The 24,104-nt window shown below is 42.4% G+C and overlaps 2 protein-coding genes across 9 annotated transcripts in view; both read right to left on the bottom strand.

Annotated features, from left to right (window-relative positions):
- The window catches only part of ttc27 (tetratricopeptide repeat domain 27), a 45,747-nt gene extending 38,477 nt beyond the window's left edge, over nucleotides 1–7,270 (bottom strand). Inside the window, exon 1 of the mRNA XM_076166422.1 lies at nucleotides 6,974–7,270. Coding sequence (XP_076022537.1) covers nucleotides 6,974–7,064 — 91 coding nt within the window. The 5' untranslated portion in view covers nucleotides 7,065–7,270. The remainder of the gene's footprint in view (nucleotides 1–6,973) is intronic.
- Nucleotides 7,271–9,473: 2,203 nt separating this feature from the next.
- birc6 (baculoviral IAP repeat containing 6) overlaps nucleotides 9,474–24,104 on the bottom strand; it is a 79,162-nt gene continuing 64,531 nt past the window's right edge. For all 8 annotated transcript variants that reach the window (XM_076164320.1, XM_076164344.1, XM_076164336.1 and 5 more), the window contains 6 exons: nucleotides 23,697–23,914; nucleotides 22,221–22,382; nucleotides 21,182–21,259; nucleotides 19,615–19,803; nucleotides 13,361–13,495; nucleotides 9,474–10,861 (listed from right to left, as the gene is read on the bottom strand). In XM_076164320.1, coding sequence (XP_076020435.1) covers nucleotides 10,682–10,861; nucleotides 13,361–13,495; nucleotides 19,615–19,803; nucleotides 21,182–21,259; nucleotides 22,221–22,382; nucleotides 23,697–23,914 — 962 coding nt within the window. In that variant the 3' untranslated portion in view covers nucleotides 9,474–10,681. The remainder of the gene's footprint in view (nucleotides 10,862–13,360; nucleotides 13,496–19,614; nucleotides 19,804–21,181; nucleotides 21,260–22,220; nucleotides 22,383–23,696; nucleotides 23,915–24,104) is intronic.

Genomic DNA, 24,104 nt, shown 5'->3' on the forward strand with positions numbered 1-24,104 from the left:
TTTCTCAAGACACCTGATCACTGACAGCCACATGCTACCTGTGTGAAACAAGCTTCATACTGCCACCGCAACCAAATGTCTGTGTTCGAGCTCGAATTCACGACCATCTGAGCCCGGCTTGCACACGTCCTGCCAGATTTGGACGGTCGCCGAGCTCGGGGGCCGTGCCCATGCGTTTGTTTCCCCCGAGAGCCTCCATAGACAAGCAGGCATGGAAGATGAAGTGTGCGCTCTCCCCTCCCTCCCATTTGTCCGATATTGTTTTGCGGTGATTTTTAATCTCACTCCACACTCTCATTAAGTCAATGAGCATACTGAACCATTCCCCACAGCTGAAGCATATAGTGTATGCGTGCTTGGCAATCACCCACAGCGGCACACACACACTGAGTGGTGTGTTAAAGAGGGCCAGCAAAGCGGGGCGATGGCAATATGGTGAAAAATGTTGATTTATGAAACGATGGAGGCCCGGGCTCCTCAACCAGAAATAATTGTGCTGCTGCTTGTATGAGCGGCTTCAACATCTCCCTGGCTTTCATTAGGTTTTTATTTGAGGAGGGAGACTGGCTTGGCTCATTAGCATTGATTGCACTGTGTTCTTGTGTTCCCCCAGCGGAGAGGAGGAGGGAGAGAACAGAGGAGAGAGGAGGAAGAGCGCTGCTGTTTGAGCAGCGTAGCAAAGCACAAAGCCTGGATTACTCGAGGAAGCTCACTGAAATTTTCCTCTCCGAAAGTCATGATATACACACACACGCACAAAATAAGTGAGTGGTTACTGTCCTGACACAAGCGGAGAAGAAAATTCCGGAGAAACAACGATGGCTTAAAGGCTTCCCTGTATTTGCTTTCTTGTCCGAAAAGAAGAAATCTGTTAACATTCTGCTGTGCGAGAACATTCAGCCGATCCTGAGCTCAACACGCTTTGAATGCTGATCAAACTCCTCTTTCGCCCGTTGGGGAGTCCAAACCATTTCGAGTCGACGCTGCAGCTGCTGTTTGTGCCCAGTAATCATCTCCCCCGCAGTGGTTGCACATCAAAGTGATGCTGTAGTATGTTGACAGATGTTTGACATGAAAGTTACATCATAAAAGCACCTGCGTGTAAAAGGGGAGGAGTCTGGGTTCTGGTAGGCTAGTATTCTCAACTAGCAGACAGACTGAAAGGCTTCTTAATCCGGAAAAGTATTGGTACCCTAATAAGAAAAGCCCAAAAAACTCTCTTAAATGAGATGAAACTGACAAAAGTAATTGGCATCCACTACTCTTAATTCCATTTTCAACAGAACTGACCATTTGCTTTCCATTTTCTAGGCAACATATTATTTTAAATAATAAAACAAATGAAAATGGGCTGGACTAAATTGCTGATACCCCCGAGGAGCGATAATAGATAATTGGAATGTCGTGATATTTCGAGCAGACCATTTTCTCTTATTAGTGTCACAGGAGTCTTCAATCTTACAATCAGTCATTCGGCCAATTTAAAACGGAGAAAAGGTCTGCCTGTGCCGTTTGGTTCCATCGTGTGCGTGACACTAAAGAGAGAAGAGATGGAATAGGAGAGAGTTGTCCAAGTAGATAAGGCAGTAAATAATTGGCAAGCATGCTCAAGGTAAAGACAATCTCCGAGCGCCTTGACGTTTCCAACTTATTTCAGAGGAAATTGTGTTGTTTCTTTTATTGGAACTGTACCAAAACCTTCAGCCATGTCTATATATCAACATCCCCAACTAAGGCTACAGTGAGGAAGTCAGTGCTGCAGCAAACTAACTAATAACCTTTATATCACCGTCTACATCGGGACATTACACCAACAAGGAATCACTTCTCCGATTGATGATTAATGCTCTTTGTGCACACAGCACTGCAGTGTTTGGAACATACACACCGGTCCTTTCCGCCCTTTCCTGGTTCAGAGGCAACTGTGGAAACTTAAGTGAGTGGACCTCCAAGTCTTGAATATTTGAATACCGTTGGGTTAGCAGATCGGTCACACATTACTGGATTGTTTTTGGAATTGAGCAGTCAAAAGCAAAAAAGAGTGTTTTGTCTTGAGTGGAGGTGGAGATGCCAAACTCCTTTACTTTATACAGCACCTGTCCAAAAGCGGTAGAGGCACGTACCCTCCACCTTGAAGGCACAATAATAATTTAAGAAAACTTATCTGTGCTTGCCAATTTCGTAATACTTTTTAATACATTTTAACGGATAAATCTGTTGCCATTTCATACAATTTCAGAACGGTAAAACTTCTTGTCAATGAATCATGATGAGGGCTTAACAGGAACACGCATGCAGGCTTTAATGGTGTCCCTGCCAGACATATGGCTTATTTCCTGAAATAAAGACACAGCATAATGTGAAAGAAGACTCATTTAAATTATGCAGACTGTGTGTCCAGAAGCAAAAAAGTGCACAAGGCCAGAACACAGCAGATGGTACACAGTAACCATAACTACAAACACCGTGTTTCCTAAAACGCTTGTCACCATGATGAAATCGTTACCTAGGTCTTAAGTTTCAAGTAGATGTGATTACAAACTGAAGGAAATGGCCCCTGAATCCCTCCGTGTAATAACAAAAAGGGTTCATTATTGGTTCAGGTCATCGGTTGCCTTCCTGAAATACTGCCGTCACGACTGCAGATGAAGGAACGTTGTGTGTTATTGTGTTTTTGCTCGGTCACTTGGGTCCTCTTGACTAGACATAATTTTGCTTAAGAATGCGACGGACTGCCAATTCTCGACTCCATCCCTCCGTGTCAAAGGTGCGGTCACTCGGCTCTGCTCGCACTCGGGCGCAGGCGTGACACGGAGACAGATTCCTGGCTCAGCCACACCTTCAGGCCAGTAACATGATCCCTTAACTGTCCCCTTGGCTTTAATAAGCAATTGCCGGCGCTGTAAAGGAGGTGTGGAGATTTTCATCTCACCGCTGGTCTAATGAAACCCAGGGGCTGCCATAATAACACACCGGGAGGGGAGGGAAAGGACAAGGAGGAGAGAAAGGCTCTAGACTTTATGAGGAGGAAAATGAAAGCCTGAGGTATGGCCACATGTTTAATGACATTTCAGCAACTCTTTAGCGCTGCCGATGAAATGGCAGCAATTATGGAAAACAAGGCAGAGGCCCTCAAATTAGTCCATAATTTATAAAGGTTCAAGCCACGAGCTGCAGTTAATAAGGCAGCGGTGAGCAGAGTTTGCACACACTGCGGAGGAGCGAGCAGCAATATAGATTTTTAGATGAACTATAAGGGATTTCTGAGAGTGCGGAGGCTGTTGTCTTCACCTTGCACAAGCGAGGGTTCGGATGAAGGCAGGAATGCAATCAGAGAGGCGCTACACACACCACAAGTTTTCAGACTTTAGCCCGGTATAGTAAATTAATGTTTCTGCCCGAGTGCTTTTACAAGTTCGCTTAAAACAAAAAGGGCGCAGGTACAATTTGGGATTCTACGACGCGAGGGTCACCGAACTGTTGACAGGAATGGCATTCTTGTTCTTCTATCGGAGTGCAAATGTGCAAAAATATGGCGGTTACAGTCGATCGATTCATTCACGAGATACAGCACTTTTGTAGAACGAGCCACAAAACTGAACCCAGCATAATGTCACTCGTCTGGGGTCCAATGCAGAGTGTAATGTCCCATAATGATCCGAATGATGTAATGGAGGCTTTTTCCACTCTAGGACTCTTAATCAGGTTGACATTGTAACAGTCATCATGTACATTCATTTCATCCGATTCCTATTTAACAACTTCAGCCTGAGATTGCAGTGATAAGCTTGATGTTGATGGTGCAGTGACACGGTGCAGTACACAGACACACACGACTATAAAGCCTGTGCAGAAAAGGAAAACAAAATTCACAAGCAGATATCAAACGTGAAGAGGAACAAGAGTGGCTTTTATCTCAGAAGGTGCAAGAAAATGCCATCAGCTAAGGTTTTAATTATTGTAAGTCACTGGGTCAATATAAGATAAGTGAAGCTAGGCCCTGGGCTATGTGGAGACAGGAGTTCAGTTTAGCCCAGGGCTGAGAATCGGATTCAGCTGCATCTCTTAAGACTGTGGGAGGAAGCCGGAGCACAAAAAAGGACCCGAGCTGAGATTGGAGACCTGCTTTGAGTATACGGTGCTAAACACTGAGCTGCTGTGATCCCCATGACTGTCCTACAGGTCTTTAATTTTTAAATGGGATTTATTATAGATTCCCCTTGTTGTTTTCAGTGAATTGATGGGAAGCAAAGGATGCCGGTCGTGATGAAGGAGGTCTGACGAGAACCTGAAGTTGACGATCTTTAGAGACACGAGGCAGTAACATAAACTGGTGCCTGTGGTTAATTTAGAAACACCTCTCTCTTAATTTAAAGACATGCGGCCGGTGCGCTCCACACTAAAATTAATCGAGCTCCAGCCCAGAGAGGACAAACAGCACGTTCATCTTTTTCACTGTTGTCTGCAAAGGCGAAGAGAGCGTGCAGTCCTGCAGCGTGCATAAGGGATGCAGCAAGCGTGCGAGTCATTTCCCTGCTCAGAATTAAGAGGGCGTTTCATTGTTAAATTAGTTTGAAACGTATTAAAAGATGCTAAAATGTACTATTTATCCAACTCTGAAAAAGAACTGGCATGAAGAGGCATTCACCTCAGGGTGCTGCAGCAGATTTCATTATTTTATTTACTGATACAGGATTTACGAGGCCAACTGTGATAAATATTTGAGTGCAAGGAAAGCAAGAACATCTAACAAGAAGATCTATTGATATTCCTTAAATTGTGTTGGTGGTGTTGTGACCACTGCAGTGGTACTGAAAGCTAATGCACAGAAAACACTGTCATCAGGGATGACAGTAAGACGAATTCACACTTCAAAATAGCAAAACATGAGAGGAAATGGAACTTGAATGAATGCACATCTGCTCAGAAACACAATACCAATAAATCACTGATGAGGCAATATTCCCTGCCTCCAATACGTTAATGAAAGATTTCAGTCAAATCCATCAGACCAGGTTGGACACGATAGAGCATGTCATCAGAACCGTTTGCGTTTCCTTGCTCTAGCTTTGTTTCCCTTCCCACCCATTCCTCATTTGTAGTCCATATTTTCTCATTATGGTTCTTTTTCCCACTCAGTGTATAAAAACAATCTCATTACTGTTTTATAACCGCAGGCTCGTTGTTATATCTTCAGATGCTTTCTTCAATAAAAATACTTTGCATAAGGCCACCATCCAGCAAGGAATCTATTAACTTCTGCTCCTGGTCAGCCTGATTGTGGCGCTGTAATAACAGCTTTCATGTTTCCGCCCAATAACTTTTGAACGGCAACTTCTTCTTATCCCTGGATTCTTTCTGTCCATCTGCATGTAACAGCCATTTGTCCCCAACTAGACCTTCTGCCATTTAAAAGGTTTTGTCCTCCAGCATTTTTTGGGTTAATTGTCACAAAATCTTAAATGCAGAATGTCTGGACCAAGCTGGACAAAACCTGTATCTTGGTTTTTTGATAATCCTTAACATTATGATTTAATTGGCTTCTAAAATTTCATGGGCGTGGCTCATTCTGCATCAAGTGCTGCATCTCTCCAAGGAATCAGTGGACTGTAACCAAACATGGCGTACATGTGTGCTAAATACAAAACATCAAGCAACCTGATGGTGGCGCTACAACCACAAACCTTTAATTAAAAGTCAATCATTTTGGAACAGGACATGGTAGAACAACAGCTTGGTTGCTTTGTCAGCGGGGAAGGGTGTGACCATGGGACAGCCAGTAATCTAGGAATTATAATTGAAGGACTACTCAGCCTTGGCGGAGGTATGCACTCTTAGACAGTTAGGCTCCTGCGTTGGATGATGTTTTAATAGGACATCAACACTAATAGATGCCAATGTCAGCCTGATTTCTGACAAAAGGAAACAAATACAGACGTGATTCCTTTCTGACAACAGCAAAGACAGCAATTAATGTCAAACTATCGGCCCATCATGGAACTACACTTCCCTCCATCTGCCAACCAAATTAATGAGACACCAATACTTATTAGAGACGTGTTGTGGTCCAGGAAACAACAGGAATCGAAACTTCACCAACAGAGACAAACACCCAGACAGAGCAGGAGAGAGAGGGACAACATGTGGCGGCGTTACACTGGAAACATATTCAAGTGGTGACATCTCTGAAATGAAAGCTCTTCTCCAGCTGACAGCAGCGCTACACTCCGCTACAACAGCTGCACCGTGACATCAGCCACGCCAATTAACACCAGCTAAACATCTGCTTTAATGCCACAAAACTACGGAATATGACTTAGAAAGTGATACAAAAAAAATAATTTATCTGTCGCGTTTGATCACGTAGCCGTTTATCAAAAACGCCGAACCGAACTGAACCTGGAAATGACTGATTTCTACACTCAACGCCGACGAGGACGGTTATGGCGGATAAATACAGAAAATTAGCTTATGTCAGCTGGTCAACTACAAAAGTTACCTTTAAATTTGACTCGTAATAAACACATACGTTGCATAGATCCCGAATTGAAAAGCTGTTTTCGACAATTCAAACAACATTAGTGCCATTTCGTGTCGTGCCTGATTTCGCATTTAAAACAAATATAAAATAAATCGACAATATATCGTTCGGAGTTCGAAGAAAAACAAAACCGGAGCAGCAACATATCGCAGCCAAACCGCGACGCTTTGTAGTTGTCAATCAGGTATTAATAAACTTTAGAGGTGCAATAATAAGACATTTTCCATAACCAGGGTATTACATTTACTCACCGTCATACCGAGCAGTGTTAGCGTTACCGGGAGGAGCGCGAGGGAGAGAGCCGGGAAATAGGCTTCCCCTCGCGGCTTTCCAAACGCGCCCGGCTCGGTGTCAGTGGATGATCTCTAACGTGACGGGAATCCTCTACTCGGTGGTGAAACACCCCCACCAAAACAAACAGTGTTAGCTCACCTGCAGATGTGAGGATGTTCTGCTTCCATGCCGCCTCCTCGCTGCCTGTTAAACACCCTCTGAGGACGCACAGCTCCACGTCCAGCGGCATCCTCCTCTCGATCGCTCGTTGAATCCGGATCTCTTCTTCTTCTTCTTCTTCTTCTTCTTCTTCTCAGCGGCAGACGGCGTTCTTGGGTGTCGCCGATTATTCGCTCGATTGATCGGAGAGAGTCGGTGTTTCTTTTACGGCGAAAATAAAATGTTTATTCCTAACCCATGTGGTGTAAAGTGGCATCAGTGAGCAGCCATGACAGATGCGCGTTGCATTGTGGGAAAAGTAATCAGGCTCTCTCAGGGGGGGTGCGGTCATTTTCACGGACTGCATGTCAAAAACTACTAATATCCATGATTTAGATAAGATGACACGTTCAAATCCATATTATGTGTAATTCTGATCAAATCTTTCCAATTTAAAATATAAAATTAGTAACGAACGCATGCAAGAGCGTTGATCTTTTATATTTATGTTTAGATTACATATACTTTTTTTCCCAGGGTCTGCAAATACTGGAGCAAATAGTACTTGACACCAATACTTACATATAAATATTTAAGAAAACAGACTCCGAACTAGTCTGTTTAAAATCTACATTGTAAATTGTATGGATTTTGAAAATAAAATGGGTGACAATCCTCACGCAATACAAACAGAAAAGTGATAAAAATGACATCACTTCATCAGTCAGAGAATGTAACTCTGCCGTTGAAGAGATGGGTATCAAGAGAGTTTAGAGAAGACTGGTAGCCATTTTGGACTAAATTACTCAAACATGCCAGATTATACACCTCTATTTGCTCCTATATCCATCATTTCCCTCCAGATTATGGATGCAACTGTGCTATAAAGTTAAAGAATGTTACACGGAATCTGATGTGAACAAAACTGTAACCATTTTTTACTCTATGTTCTACTGTCGTATGATGCAAGCCAATGCAGTTCCATGCAATGGGTGCTAGTTTGTGAAGGTTAGACTTGATTTATGGTACTTTGCACCACTGAACAACCTTGCGCAACAGACCAGCGTCTTCAGTTGCAAAATTTTGTGTCATATCTTCAGTGCATTCTAGCAGCCAATTTGTTTTATCTACCTTTGTTGAACACACTTATTGTAAGTCGCTTTGGATAAAAGCGTCTGCTAAATGACCGTAATGTAATGTAATGTAATGTAATGTAATGTAATGTAATGTAAGTGCTTTATTGTAATCAGCTTGCACTCTTAAGAACCCATTGACTTTGACTGTCGGTTGAGTTATGGCTGCTTTGAATCCTGGACTGATTGTCTTTTGGGGAGGTCAACAAATCAGTATTTCACAATGATGGAAGCGTCTCTGCTCTTGTGAACTTTTCTCTACAGCTAGGGAGTATTTCTCAATCCAAGACTCACTCTGGCCTCTGAACCATTATGACCTGTGGAGTTGTAGAGTTTTTGGGAATCGTGTCCAGTAAACTGAATTTCCCAGTGTGAAGAGAAACCTGAAGGAAGAAACAAAACAGGATGAACATCTACATAGGGATGCAAGCCAATACAGTTCCATCCAATACATATTAGCTTTGTCAAAGTGATGCTTTCTATTGATTTTTAGACCATTATAAAGGTAAACATCTGGGTACTTTCTGAAGCTGTAGATTGGATACACAAGACTGGTTGCATATTGAATCAAGTATAAGGTTGTGATTGCTTACATACCTCTCCAACAGCCTGGACTTTTAACCTTCTTGGTCAAATCTCCTGCAAGAAATGTATAAATTCACACATATACAAAGTTATGTGTACATTTTTTCATGTGCCGACCATGATGATAGCCAAGTCTCATCAGCGTTCAACCAACCCAATGAAACTTCTGCTTTAATAGCGCCTCTGCCCTCAGATCTTATTGGAAATTTAGGAAAGGAAGAAGCGAGTACGTTATGTTCTGGAATCATTCAGCTCTTTAAATACGATTGTGATTGACAGGTAAGAGTTTCTGAACAGCACATTACCATTTCAACTGCACAGAAGTCAGGAATGAGACCGTTTCCTCGCCTCTGTCCATGAATTAATTCAGCATTTAAAGGTCAAATGAGTTTGTTCAGTCCTATAATTGTGGCCGTTCAGAGTTTTGGAGTGGTTGCTGGTTCAAATTCTGTGTTCTGAACTCAAGATCATCATAACCTCTAATACAATCACTATTTGTAAATGTTGACTTCTGAAGTAAAAGCAGATCAGGCAGGTTGAGCGAACAATAAAGTGCATCCCAGACCTTCATCAAAACATTACCGCATGCAGTGAAGACGACAGATGGATGAAAAAGTGAAATAAGAAAAGATTGACAAAAACGATTTGAAGCCCAAAACATTGCTTGGGTTAGTTTCCATGGAAATGTATGGTCCCTCCACTGAAGCGCTCGTCCTCTGGTCAGAATTCTGAAATTGAAACCCTGTCCTACAACCCAGAAAGAAGCATTTGCACAGTCGATCCGTAGTTTCAAGCTCCATTTAATGTCCTAGCAAAAGGAGTATGTGACTGTTCTAGGAGTGAGTAAAATAGAAAGTGCATTTTTGTTCACTGGAATCAAATAATAAAAAAGATCAAAGCAGTTTTTAATGTCAGATGGAGCAGAATAATTATTAATTTGTAAGAAATAGCAAATAAACCAGTAAAGGTACTCGTTTGGAGTATTTGGTGGTACGGTGTAGATCAAAGGCACATCACAGCTTTGTATCTCACTAAGGATTGTTGCACACGCACATAAAACACACATACACATGCACAAGCCTTCATAGAACAATTCTCATGTGTATCTTGAACGTACAGTCCCCGACTCTTACGATCTACAGTCATGTTGCGTAATTACCGGAGCAAAGTAAATGAGGTCGCGTCTGCAGCTGTCATTGAGAATTTCCGAGAGGCAAACAAATGTTTCTCCATAGCATTTTTGTTTTAATGTTTTTATCTGAGGAGCCTGTAAAAGAGATAACATAGTGTTCAAGAATGTCCATCTCAGCCTTTACTGAAGAAGTGTCCTATGATCCTAGAAGAAATCAAATGAAGCAATGTCAATGGATGACCAGAAGGGTTTTCTTGGGTTTCGGTTAAGTGCGTGTTCCTTTTCTTTGTTTTGCTTTTTTTTAAATAGTATCCTTAAAGAAACGACCAATATATCCTTGATTACAACTGTTCTCGCTCTAACAGTCATAAAGAAAAAAGAAAAAAAGGAAATTAACATTCAGTAAACATTCTTCTCTAAAGGTAGTTTCCCTTATATAATCTGTAATTTCCTCTTCCATTATGTATACATAAACAAGTTTTAATAACATACCAATCAGTGGTTATTTCACAATTGGAAAAAAGCACAAAATGTTTACACTCTTTTACAGGTAAATAAAAGTTTTTGTCAAATGTTTTCAATAAGGGCATAGCATAGGTCCGAGTTCGTCTCAGTTTCATCGTGTTTCCTTGCCTTTTGTTTCCCCGCTTCCCCTCTCATTTTCTGCTATTATGCTATTAGATTTTTACATACAAATATTGACAAAACGGTGGCTTGTGCTTGGAAGCCGAAGCCATTGAGTCTGTTTTCAATAACGATAGTAACAATCATGAGGGGGTGGGGGGTAAGGAGAGAGGGCTGAGGATGCAGGGGGGAGGAGGGCGAGGTGAAAGGGGGGAAGAGGAAGTGGGCGGAGACTCATAGCTGTCCCTCGCTACAGTGGCCGTCCTGACTGCCGCTCGGCTTCTCGGCGTCCTGGCCGGGCAGCTCCTTCAGCATGAGGGCCGCGCTCTTCTCTGAGAACTCGTCGCTGTCGGGCTCCAGGCCGTCGGGGCAGGGCAGCTTCAGAAGCTCCTCTCTGAGCTGAGCTGTGTGTCTCTGCGTGGGGGGAAACACAAAGGCGGGTCAGGATTGAGATGACAGGAATGCATGAATTATCCAACGCTTGAGCTGTTCAGAGAAGAAGAAGAACATGATCACAAACACTGAACGTAGGCACATACGTGACCACATAAAACTTGAGACTCTCCGCTGATTACGGGAATGAATTGATGCTTATCAAAGGTCATACATGAGCATTTCTGATTTTCAAACTAGCAAAGTTGGTGTTCTGACCTATATTATGCACTGTGAAATGATTTACTCGAATGTGTAAACCAGGGATGATAAAACTTTTCTCACAGATGAATTTAACATAAGGTTAGGGATCTGGAACAATGCCAGCAGAATACACAGACCTAAATAAAAGCCAGCTGTCAAAACCAAAAAGGCAAGAATTAATTTAACATTTCATCACTAATATTTTATAACTTTACTAAAACTTCACCCATTCAACAAGAATGTATCTTACAGGGGGAAAGCAAGTAAATACTGCAATTTCCAAGTTCAATCTTCAAAAAAACGCGATTTGAACTGAAGACTGTATTCATCTTAAATGCTCTTTTACATTTGTTACACATCGGCTACACCATGTTATTGTTAAATTTCTACTTTTAAATACATTTCCAGGAGGTATCATAAATGTCTGGTCCAATGGACAGGGACAGTGCCTTTGGGCTACTTGAACACAGGGCAGTAAAGCATGTAGCAGACACTGCAACAACGGGACACTATTGTGTGTGTGGTCATCTTTCCTTATCTGTGTGGTCAGAGGGACGAACATCTGCACCTTTATGACCAATCAAATGGCCCCCATGTCTCCACATCCCCTCAGTTTAGGAATTACTGCCATGCAACACCGAATGGAGTGCGAAGAACCCAGTACAAGCTTACACAACTATGTCCTGTGATTCTATTTTAGTAGAGTCTGGCTTTGCCAATGGGGTCATCAGTCAGAAACTGTGAGCGTTCCTTTATTGATTGCTTTGGTAAAATTAGGGCAGTGGAGGACAAAATAAGAACTGGATATAACAGAGGTAGTGGGAAATATGGAATACAATGAGGATGTAGGAGTTCTTGAAGCGCATTGTAACAACATTCTGTAAAAATTCCCATGTAAAAAAGGTGCAATGGTGGCGCTATAACAGTGAAAGTCTGTCAATAACTTCTGAACCTACCACAATAAACTTGCAAAGCTTGTGGCGTGGATGTAGCATTATTCTGAGTGCCTGCAATTCTAGAATAGTCTGTACTTTAGAAGCCAAGACCCAAAATCATTCAATTTTCAAAAGGTGGGAGAGGAAGTCTTTTTTTTTTTTTTTCAAAGTGTTACTGCTGGAGCACACTCTAATATAAAAGAAAATAAGGATAGGGACAAACAGAGCCCTTGAAAAATGCAAAAAGAAGATGAGTGTAAACAAACCAGCGTGTCTGCACTGCCCTGCTGCACTGCAGCTCTGCAAGACAATAGTCGAGTTGTGCTAAGCCTTCAGTCCTTATCGCTGGAGCTGGGATTATTTACAGGCGGGATTAATTGTGGTTATTTACTGCTCAAGGGAGGAGAAAGCTGCAAAAAAGACTGAAGGAGTTTGTGGGTGTTGGTTATTGTTCTCAAGAGTCTGTGTGTGTGTGTGTTTGTTATCAGCGCCGGTGTGTGCGTTCAAGAGGGAAGTCGTCTGGGGACATGAATTAAGGTGGTCTATTGAGGGCCCAGGGTTCCTTGAAACCAATTCAGTGTTAATGAGCGCGCCATGTAGGCTGAAACACAAAAGGAACCCACCCATAATAAACAATGAGGGTGCTGACCTTTCAAAAATAGGACATTAAGCCATTTCAAGACGACACCGTATCTCCGAGATAAGCGGACAAATTATATCCCAGGAGCCCATCATGAGGAGCTCTGGCCGGCAAAAACACCATTGTCAAATTACCTCTGAACCCAAGCTCAAAGATGGACTTTAATGTTGCTCTTTTGCCCCCCATGTCCTGCTGAAATCTTTCATGTTTTCCATGGTTTGACACCGTTTCCTTACACAAAGTGAACATGATCTATGACAGCTTGCTCAGTCTAATTGTGCATTTACACCAGAAGAGACTAAGACATGGATTGGAACCTTCTGGAGTCTGAAGTCAAATCTCATTGTCATTTCATTCAGCTTTTATTTTGTATGCACGTTTATTATTTGGCACTTAAAAAGCTACATTTTCATATTTACATAATAAATACTGAATTTAGAATTATAACTTTTTCCACAATACCAGTATGTTTTTCAGAATTCCTGATTGATTTCCCTGCAACACTGTTTTTAATGATTTTTTAAAAAGATAATGTGTAAAATATCTAGTCATCAAGTTTCTTTCTTTTTTTGTAGAAACCTTATTTTATTTTATGCATTAGGCATGACGTTATTTTTGTATTTGGTCTTAAATGAAAGTTTATTTATTTATTTTTGTGAGCAGATGTGCCTTCAGAGGGTTGAAGTGTGTGTGGGTGGGTACCTTCAGGGCGGCGGCGTGGTGGGACATGGTGCGGCCGACCCTCTTGTCGCTGCTGTACTGTTGGATGTCAGCAATCCACTCTTCACACTGGGACATGATTTCCGTCCGCTTCAGGTAAAAATGCTTATGGATCACCTGTAAGCACACAACACACAGACAGATGAAGTCAATGAAGAAAATGTTTAGAATGTCATTAGTGTACACATCTTTTATTAATTTCTCTTCTTTTGATTCCCTTGACTTGGCATGTAAATGACTTAGATGAAAAGAATTGTTTCCACTCTCCATCTCTCTTTCTCTCCATCTTCCTGAGGTGGCTCATATCTGTTCACCAGCAGAGATTAAATCACTCCCCGACATCATACATGAAACACACTGCTCGATGAATGATGTCAGTCATCATCACCCAACTGTGCTTTTCCCAGTCCTTCAGTCTACTTCCTAGCAACAGTCGTCAGGGCAGACGCATCAGTATGCAGTGAGTGGTGTTGTCGATGTGTCTGTAGCTGCTGTTCTGGTGGTGGAGGGGAGTGGATTAGATATTATGGGGACTGCTGATTTGCTTTTTAGCAGGATCAATGTGAGGAGAGCCAAATAGGGGGCAAAAAGAGCACGGGTGTGCTGGATTCTTTCTACATGTCCCTTCACCCCTCTTCATTGTCATTCCATCTTTGTCCCTACTTCCCATCTCCACCTCTACATATTGTTTCCAAGACCCAACCCCCATTCCCTCTGCAGTTTAAGTTACATGTAGAGAGGTGGGAGATGTTCCATAGCTGGGAGGGAACGTTTCAAGGTCACAGTGCTGTATTAAACGCGACAACAGTGGCTGCTGAAGCTCCACTGCGAGATTCCACTGCTCATACTGTGCAGCTTTCCCCGGGCCATGAACATGTACAGCGTTCAACTACAGCAAGAACAAAAACATGTAAGTGCCACGATGACGACCATGATAAATAAGATACGAGACTGGACTACATGCTTGACATTATGCATGGACATGTTCGGGACATGTCCTGGTTTAAAAGGAGCCTTTTCCCCTGGGCTCCATACGGTGAGGGCAGCAGCCATTTGACTTTTGGTATTTGGACGAGGTCATCAATCACAGATGGGCGTGCCTACATGCGAACCACTGGTGATCTTGAAGCGTATGTAAACACTGGATTAGAGAATCTTGACAACTGACCTTTTAGGAAATTCGTGTCACACACACACACACAGAGGTAGAATGAAAAATGTACACATACGTGAATTCACACTCTTCTGGCGTCAGCACCAGCTGACAGATAAAAAAAATGACCTTTGAAGTAATGCTGTCCACTCATTATTCCACGGGGAGGGAGACGGTCAACGAGTGTGTGGACTCGCTCCACACACACACAGGGTCAAGGCATCATGCATCCATTATGAGTTTCCTGATTCTTCATTTTCCACCAGTAATGTGCTAAACCCTCAGGAGATCTGACCAAAGCCCTGACACACACCACTACACCATGCAACACATAAGGTCCCAAGACCCAAAGGCACAATTACACAAATACAAATGAATGCAATTGAAAGAGTAACTTTAAACCATTATAAAAAAGATTATTTGAAGGCCACATTTTTGTTCTTCAATCAATTACATACTAAAAAAATGGTTCCATTTTCTAGTTAGTTTTCGGATGAATTCTAACAGCTGCTGTTGATCAAAGCAAAGCCTTGATTTTGTATCACCAAAACAATACAGGATGATCACAGCTTGCCTTTGGGATTGGTTTACTAAGACGGCAGTAATATTAATGAGCTAATACTGTTGATGAACTCAGAGCTTAGAGTTCAAAGGAACAGTGGCATAGACATGAGAGGGTTTCCAGGGTGAAGCTGGTAATGATTTCCACTCAGTCTCTTGTCTTTCTGGCGCACAGCTTAGATGTCATCTTTTCCAGTCAAAAGTGAGAGGAGCTCAAGCTTTGGGATCTTACCGGTTCATCTGGCAGCCAGCAGTGATGGGGGTGGGGGCGACTTTACCAGCCGCTGGAGTGACGAGTCACAACACTGACTCAACCTTGTTTTTAATTTCGATCATCATGTTATCTTGCTTACAGGTCACGGCTGTAGTGTTTGAGCTAAATATGCCACTGTATTGGCCAAGCAGTCTTCTGAGTGTCAGTCTGTTATGGTACCATGGTTCAGCCTGACTGACCGCTTTTATACTTAAAATCATTCCTTCACGTGACCTAGGGGATTTTCCCATAGAAACATTTGGGAACAATAAGCAATGATTGATCCCAACTCACTCCTGTGAAAGTTACTACAGTTGTGTTTTGCACTCCTATGATTAGATGATCTTCAGCCAAAATAACACTTAAACTAAGAAAACATACCAACTTCCTCTCAGTTCCATCTCCACACCCATATGCACACTGAAGTAAAGTGAGAACCCAGTTAAACTGCTCGACGAAGCAACGACAGGGTCTCTCTAAAATCAATCAATAATACGGCGATACAGAATACGCCGCAGAGCAATGTGTGTGTCCGTGTAAATATGTGATACTGAATAAAGTCTACCATCAGGACTTTGTGAGTGTTTTTGCTGACATGAACTTAGGCAGCAGCAGAATCATCTGAGCAACAGTGCGGGATGAATCAAGTGCAGCTCTCATCAAGGCCTACACGCTACTCACACAGCGTGATCGGTCATACACCCCCCTTCTATTGTCACAGCTATGAATAAAAAGGTCTGAGCCCATGACATCGACCGTCAACCTAAACCGCGAGGGTTCATGGGTTATAATGTCTGATGCCATTGGCCTGAAATGATGCGGGGCCAGTTAAGTCTGTCACCTGTCAATGGCTCCGACGACCCTTTCACACTGCTGATGTGAATATGGAGACGTCGGGTACGCTTTCACACACATGCACACAGCAAGAAGGCACATTTACAAGTGTTCTCTGTCTTATCTTCTCTCTCTCACACACAATCTATATTTCAACACGCAGCCCATTGTCCTTAATTCCACCTGACAATCTCTTGCTAAATAATTGAATCACCATGTGCTCCATTCTCTATCTGTCCCTGCTATAAATAGCTGGTGAAACATTGGATTCACACACAAACCACACCAAAAATAAAACATTGTGTCTTAAGTTGTTCCTCCAATCCCACAAGCAGAGAAAACATTACAAGCAAAAACATCACAGACACTGGAGGCTCACAAGGCAACAATAAAATCAGGTAGAGATGAGTCTGGTGTAGAGGAGATGTCTTTGTCTTTGGAAATAAAGTGGAGCCTGCCTCAGAAGATGTGTCTATTCAGCATCGTCACAGGGAAGATGAAAACACCGCTAACAAACGAGAGGCCCGTAGAGGCTGCATGGTGTAAGTATTTGAGCAGAATAAAAGCCTTAACTGTAGTTGGGCTATAAACATCACGTTTGCCTTTATGTCACCTCGGGCCACGTAGGAACATGAATATCCACACTTCATTTAATGGCAGTAGTTGCTCTGAGCCAAAATCCCAACATCCTGCTAAGACAATCTTACATTAAGCGGTGGCCATGAAGAGTACAACTGATAACCGGCACCTGCAGAGTTTTGTTATAGCTGCAGGAAAAAATGGAATTGGTATTTTTCACAATCACCAAGTTACACATTAATGGAAATTGTCAAATATCTACCCTGTGCTGCTGCTGGATCATAATATCCAGCATTGCAAAACATTTGCTGTGCTAAAGATGTACCACTGTTGGAAATGAGATCGAGATGATGAATAAATGCGAGTGTCGGTGACGGGTTTAGTGTGGCGGAGCTGTTGCCAGCTGAGAGCTTGCTGTTATTCATCAAGAGTGAGCGATTCCAGTGGAACAGTAAAGGTTGTTATTAGGGAGTTCTGATGATGATTTTACAGCAAAATCAGAAAGAGGAAAACTGTTCAAATGTAGCAAAAACTCTAGGATGCATTGAGGAACTCCAATGATTTTCAGTCACTCCAGCAGACAGCCTGCGAAGAGCTGGATAGACGGAAGTTGACAACCATTCATAAATCGAAAGCTGTGTTATTCCAAACTCACTCTTGCCTGCCAAAAAATGGAAGGCTGATGTATATGGCACATATCCACACTCAGGCGTCACAACTGTTCAATGCGCAGACGTTTGTCACTACCCCTCATAGTACAGTCACATTCACAAATTAAAGTGCTGTAGATGCTTCCTTAGGAGGAGTGACGGGACTCGCTGAGGCCTGGCACGGACTAGACATTTAATGTTACACATAAAAACAAGAGAGCACACGTATTTAATATTTTATATGAAAGGGCTACAGTCCAACTACTGTATATATGCCGGCTCTTTTTACAGGCAATCACTCAATTCCATAGCTCTGTAATCAGCCCGAAGGTCTTTTAGAAGGTAGCCCCCCAATATGAATGGACACAAGAGCCACATAAGAGCAGAAAGGCACTAGTAGAGGCAGTGGAGGAGAAACTAGTTAAGAGGAAAATTGTGTTTTTTTGGACAAAGCTCTAACAATAATAATGAAAGATTTTACAAGAAGCTGCTCTGAAGCTCAGCGGGAGGATTCTTAAAGTCCTAGAGCACTGAGGATACACCAGGAAAGCAAGTTTCAATCTCTTACCAGGGGCATTAATCAATGATTGATCATTGATGCAGTTACTCATACATTCACTATATTCTCTCAAAAATAAATTCCTATCTGTTATTTATTTTCCTTTCAGTGTCCATGTTTATTACTGCGAAAGGGCTTCAAGGCACGTAGGAGTGTCTCACACAAGCTTAATTGAATTTGTGTGTGTGCGAGAGAGAGAGAGAGATCGCACAGGCCAAGTTACCACTCTCGGTCCAACCATCCAGTTCTTGCTGCTATGTAGAGGCCAGCTATACTGATTACAATTCACCTTCAAGTTTCACAGAAATATGACCAGCAAGTAGCTCTCCCTCTGCTCATTGCACATTCAGATTTGCTTTTCGTGCAAAACATTTCCCAAACATTGCAATAAAACAGTTGGGGAAACCAATGGGAATCTTGAAAAGCACCTTGAGCGTGAAAATCATGGGCTCTGCTTTTTCTTGGACATAGAGAAGGTGAAGTGGATGATGTGGCCCATTTGCTTTTATAGGAAAGAAATTGCTCGAGGTAGAGTTGTGTTTTTTCAGCTGGAGATGTCCAGAGCATAAATATGAGCTTTAAATCAATACGGGTTTTTAAAGGCTGATGCCAAATTCAATATTTCTGGGTTACAACTTCCAACAGCTAATGGCGTGCACCACTTCTCATTATGAAATCAAACTATTTCATTATCATTTTATTTTAGAAGTGATTAGTATATCCGGATTCAACCTTTGAGAAAGCTTTTGATGACATCTTGGACACAATGTTCATGTTTTTATACTGTACAGTCAGATTTTTTGTGAAACCCTGTCAAGGTGATTGTATCATATTTCTTGGTCCCCCTCCACTCCTCCTCCTCCTCTCATTTTCTTCTCCAAAGCTCCTGTTTCTGCGTCCCTCACTCTTGACATTTCTGAATGAGCCTGCCGTGGATGAGCAGGTTAAATGATCGTTATCGTCCCCGCCACCATCCGTCTCACTGCGGTCCATTTAAAGGATCGGAGGAAATAAAAAAAAAAAATCGAGGAGCAGAGAGGAGGAGAGGAGGAGAGCAGAAATTGGCCGACATCCAGACAATATCATCTACCAAGGAATTAATAAGACGGGGATATATTATCAGCCAAGGTGCCCAACCACACCCACGGGCGGCTTTGCTTTGACTTCTGCACCGAAAAAGCACAGATGTATGTAGTGAAATTAATATCATGGCAGGTTTGTATCTAGAGATAGTGACCACAGAGGAGAAAAGTACATTAAGAAAATAATCTGGTATTGGATTTTTCCAGGTCTGAATGCTGACATTTCTGGATTGAAAACTCCACTTTTTAACCCCTTTCATGTCATTTTAAATGTTACGTTAAAAGGGTACTTATCATTTCTCAGACGGAAAGGCAAAACACTCATTCACACACACGTTCATTAAAATTCCTGTCTTAATGCGTTCACCCATTAAGACCCAAGCAGACACAAATAGAGACAAAACACACTGGCAGCAGCATGATGCACCGCCAAATAATGTTTTGTTACATTCTGTCCTACAATGATTATAATGAACCATGTGACAAATTCACACCAACAACTGCATCACAATGGTGTTAATGAATATCTAAGCATGTGTGCAAAGACCTAATGCAGCGCTCTTACCTCTTTGAAGCATGGTGAGGGGTTGCGCATCTGCTCCAGCATGGCCCATTTGACGGTGGCCTGGCGGATGTTGCCGTCGTACTCGCGAGAGCTCTGGGTACCGCTGGGAGTGCCGCGGGAGCGCTCATACCCAGGCTCATTGAAGTAGGGCTCAGCCACCAAGATCAGGGACTGCACCGACACTAGCACCTACAGGAGAGAGAAAAAAATCATTACTTTATATATAATAATATGATTCAAAAAATAATTAGGATTCAAAAAGGTATTATTTAAATAATTACATTCCAACAGTTTCTTTCTATGAGGTCTAATCCTGATGCACTGGAAAGTACCCTGACTTTGTCTCTGTGTCCTCCACCCTCGAGTCTCTGAAATCAGCTCTGCAGTGGAGGACACTTAGCGAATGTCTGACAGAAGTAAGAATATTTTGGCCCCGTAAAGATATATTGTTCAATATAAGTTTATTAACAGCTCGATTAATGCTTTGGCCTGTCTCAAGGAGACTAAGGACACATCCCGGCATCACAGTGTCTGCTCCAAGCCACTTCATTACCAACAATGACAAGCTTGGGCTTGGAGGCTTGCCTGCTGGCCCCGACCATGGTGGAGCTGGATGAATTGGACATGATCCAAGTCAATACCAATGACCTTCAACTCCCGATCCTCCCCCCTAAACTGTGTTACCAGATTTCATACCAGATATCCGCCCCAGTTAATGACCACTTGATTCCTACTCAGTCCTGTGTCTCCGACTAAACCAACCACCCAAGTTTCCATTATTGATCCGTAGCACTGTAACTGGAATGATAATCAATTGAGACATCTCTATGAACTCAACTCCAATCCTGCAAATGAGGGCATTATAAAAAAGAAGGGGGGATCCATTTACGGCGACTCAGGCTTGCTTGTCATAGAATCAATATTTATGGAAATAAATGTGAGTGTGTTCATGGCAAACAACCAAATAATAGTGAGGGTGGGTGTCAACATGGTGCGCTCAGGTGGTTGAGTATTCATCCAGATGCGCGAACAGGCCGATATTCCCTGCAGGGCTGTAGGGTGATTTCAGAATGTATTTCTGTACCAACGTAACCCCCTCCCATGAGGTAAAAGTCCTACTGAATGCCATTATGAGACAGTCAAATAGCGAATATCTTTTCATCAGGAAAGAGAATATCACTAGGGAAGTGTGGCTTAAAATAGAGCCACACGTCACTTGTCTGACATCTTGACAATAGAGTTGAAAGAAAACCTGCAACTGAACCCAACGCATTTTGTCTTCAAAATGAGGGATGTGTTTAAGAATAGCATAACCCGAAGGTTCAAATGATAGCAGTTTTTGTTTGGTTTGATTAACACCCACACACTGTCACCAGCGCTAAATAATAAATTGACTTGAAAAAGGATCCGTCATGTCAGCTGTCAAAACACCAAATCCATTAATACAGAGCCGCTGGCATCATAATGACAGGGCAGTGATTAACTATTGCTTTTGACACAAACGACTCTTGCTGATCCATCAGACAGGTGACTGTGTTGAATCTGTCATGGCGGATCACTGCCTTACCTGTAAAAAGCTTGAGGTCTGTGGGTTCCATTTCTCCTCTGGTCTCCCATGCCATGTGTTGAGGATACTTAAACATACCTGAGGTGGAAGAAAGGAAAACCAATTTTAACAATGTTGTTGTATTTTGGTTTGATGAGTCTGAAATATAAATGGCTGCTATGAATTGAAAAATATAAAATTTAATTTAATTAAATTGGGGGGACTTCCAGGTTCCAGTAGAAATAATTGTGTTTAACTGTCTGGCATGAAAGCTACGTTTCCACGCTGATTATACTGAACAAATGCTTCCTCGTTTACATCACACACATGATCCAGAACACTGTATAGATCCAATTAGACTCCTTTGCATATCACACAGTCAGGATGGAGTGACCTGTCAAGTTGCTCGCACAGTGGGCATATGGTCATATTAAAGCTGCTCAAAACTTCAACTCAATAAAAAAAAAAAAGTTTCACACCCCGTGGCAACAAGCCTATTATCCCTCTACTTTCTCTTTCTCCCATTTATCCATCCATCCATCCCTCCCTCCCTCTTTGCTGTGCTGAATGACCTCTTGCCTCCTCATCCTGTAACACCAATAGCAAGCCTCAGGTATTTCTTATAGCAGCTGTCTAGTCCCATTATGGAAATGCATGTGGACTGTCAGAGGCTGCCTAATGAGGTCCAACAGATGGGGCGAGCTTGACCGCAGCTCCTAGATGGAAGGAAGCCGGGGCCAATAGCATATGAGCGATATGTATTACAACATGTTGGGCATCAGCCTTAAGAGACGTCCACTTCCAAGTGTCAAACTTGAGATAAACTCAATAAGCTCTAAGGCATCCATTTTGAGATACAGGCTGTCTAATTTGGCACTTCAATGTGACAGAATGTTTGCTATAACAGAAGACACCAATTCCATAAATTTGTTGTGTGATTTGATATTGGGTGCTTGATGGAGACAGTTTTGGTGTGCTAATCGTGATTCCATCAGGGCAGATGTCTGATTTAGATTGTTACAATATTGAAAAAGTTGGACTCCCAGACGTGTTAACTCACTTTGCCATCGTTGTAGAGGTTAGGGTTGAAGCGCACGCTATGACCGCCAGTTGTCTCCAGGTTAACCAGTGGTGGTGAGTTGGGATAGTCCTGGGGAAAATATACATCAAACTCAAAGCAGCCATTGGCGTACGGGGTGTCGGCTGGACCTGTGATGAGAACCTACAGACACAAAGAGGAGAAAAACCTTAATACAAACAAACCAAGGAAACATAGTTATCACAATGAAAGAGTTAATTAAAGATTGGGTGGGCATGCTCGTAACAGTAAATCCCGATTAAACGGCAAACTAATAATGGAGAAATTTCATCAACTCCTTTGCAGCCTTTTCCACAGACACAACAACGCAATAAACAATAAGGCTAAAGAGGAAAACCAGTGGGGAGACTATTTACATCTACAATGCTCACTAAGTGCGGAGCAAAGTGCAGTTTATGTCCTCACTACATGAGACATGCTCATTAATAAAAGAAGTACAACAAATAGGAATAACTGTATTTTTAGCCAACCCATATATGTATGTGGGAACCAAAATCCCTACCAATAATTACATTCATTAGTGTCACATCTTTTTTCAACAATTGAGAATGTATAACAGGCAAATTAGACAATTCTAGGCAAATGCTTTATCTTATGAAATGTAACCTTCCTGATCTTATCCTGAACTACTCACTGGCACTGAGCGCATTCTCAGGGATTGCACTCTGAGATGACTGCAGCTACACCTGTGAGATTTCTTGAGGGCCCTAAGCACCACTCATGCAGTAAGTTTATTTTGACATGAACATTCAGACCCAGCACTTCCACTGCTCTTCCCATTTGCTGACAAAGTGGGGTAAGTCCGGAGTAGTAAGCTCGCAAGACGGAAAGCAACTGGCAGCGCGACTCCGACTGAGGGATGGGTCGATGGCTGGAGTTAGGAGGACAGACAGATATACTAAGTTTACTTGGTTAGTTTCTGTGAGTATTACTGTTGGCTGAACTAGTCAAGGTTTTCAACACCTAACCCACTGTGGTGCCAGCAGCAGCAGCTCTTCAAAATGATCTGCTTCATGCAAAACGATCTGCTTCATGGTTCTACACCAGCAAAATCCCAAGTGATATTGTAAAAGCCACGCTAAATTCAACAACCTCTTTGGATCCCACTCCACAGGTTAGGGATATTAATAACACAAAGATGCTGTTATTAGAAGCACATTTGTATGCAGTGAGGTGTTTGTGCATTTCAATTATGCCTTCATTGTGGGCATGCTGCCAAATTTAGTTTTAGTTATTTTGCCAAAACAGAGCTAAATGACGAATTTGACATTTAAAGAAAGCAGACTTTGCCGTTCATCAATTTGTGGGGTGAGAGCTGTTAATTAAATGTCACTAGGGGAACGATTAAGTGCTGTCCATGAGAAGTTTTATGGTAGGAAAAAAAACAGTGGCACATACTATGGTTTACCCACAAACTGTGGTGCTGTAGCAGTTTACCTTCATGATGTCCAGCCTCTCCTCATCACATCGCACAAACACGCTGGAGGAGGATGACAGGGGCAGAGAGGTGGACAGGGTGACGGCTTCCTGGGCGAGACGGCGTGATCGCGCTGCACTGTTTGTATCGCTGGCGTTCTTCACCTGAGACATGTAGTGGTAGCTGACCTTGAACATCAGTTTCCCGTCTTCGTCCTCTGAGACCATTTCAAAGGTGTCTGTCAAAAGAAAACCAATACAACGTAAGGAGTTTGTCCTTGCATTGCTCAGAAAATCCCATTCCTATTCCCGTTTACAGCACCTACTACTGTATGTAGTAGATCCAACTGTAGTCTAATGTCTCAACCCCCCAGTGCAAACTTAAACGTGTTTTAAATGCACAGCAAAAATGTTGACTACATTTTACTG

Source organism: Genypterus blacodes, unplaced genomic scaffold, assembly GCF_046128005.1.
Source record: "Genypterus blacodes isolate CSIRO-AG114 ecotype Tasmania unplaced genomic scaffold, CSIRO-AGI_Gbla_v1 ptg000012l_1, whole genome shotgun sequence".
Classification (NCBI taxonomy): Eukaryota; Metazoa; Chordata; class Actinopteri; order Ophidiiformes; family Ophidiidae; genus Genypterus; species Genypterus blacodes.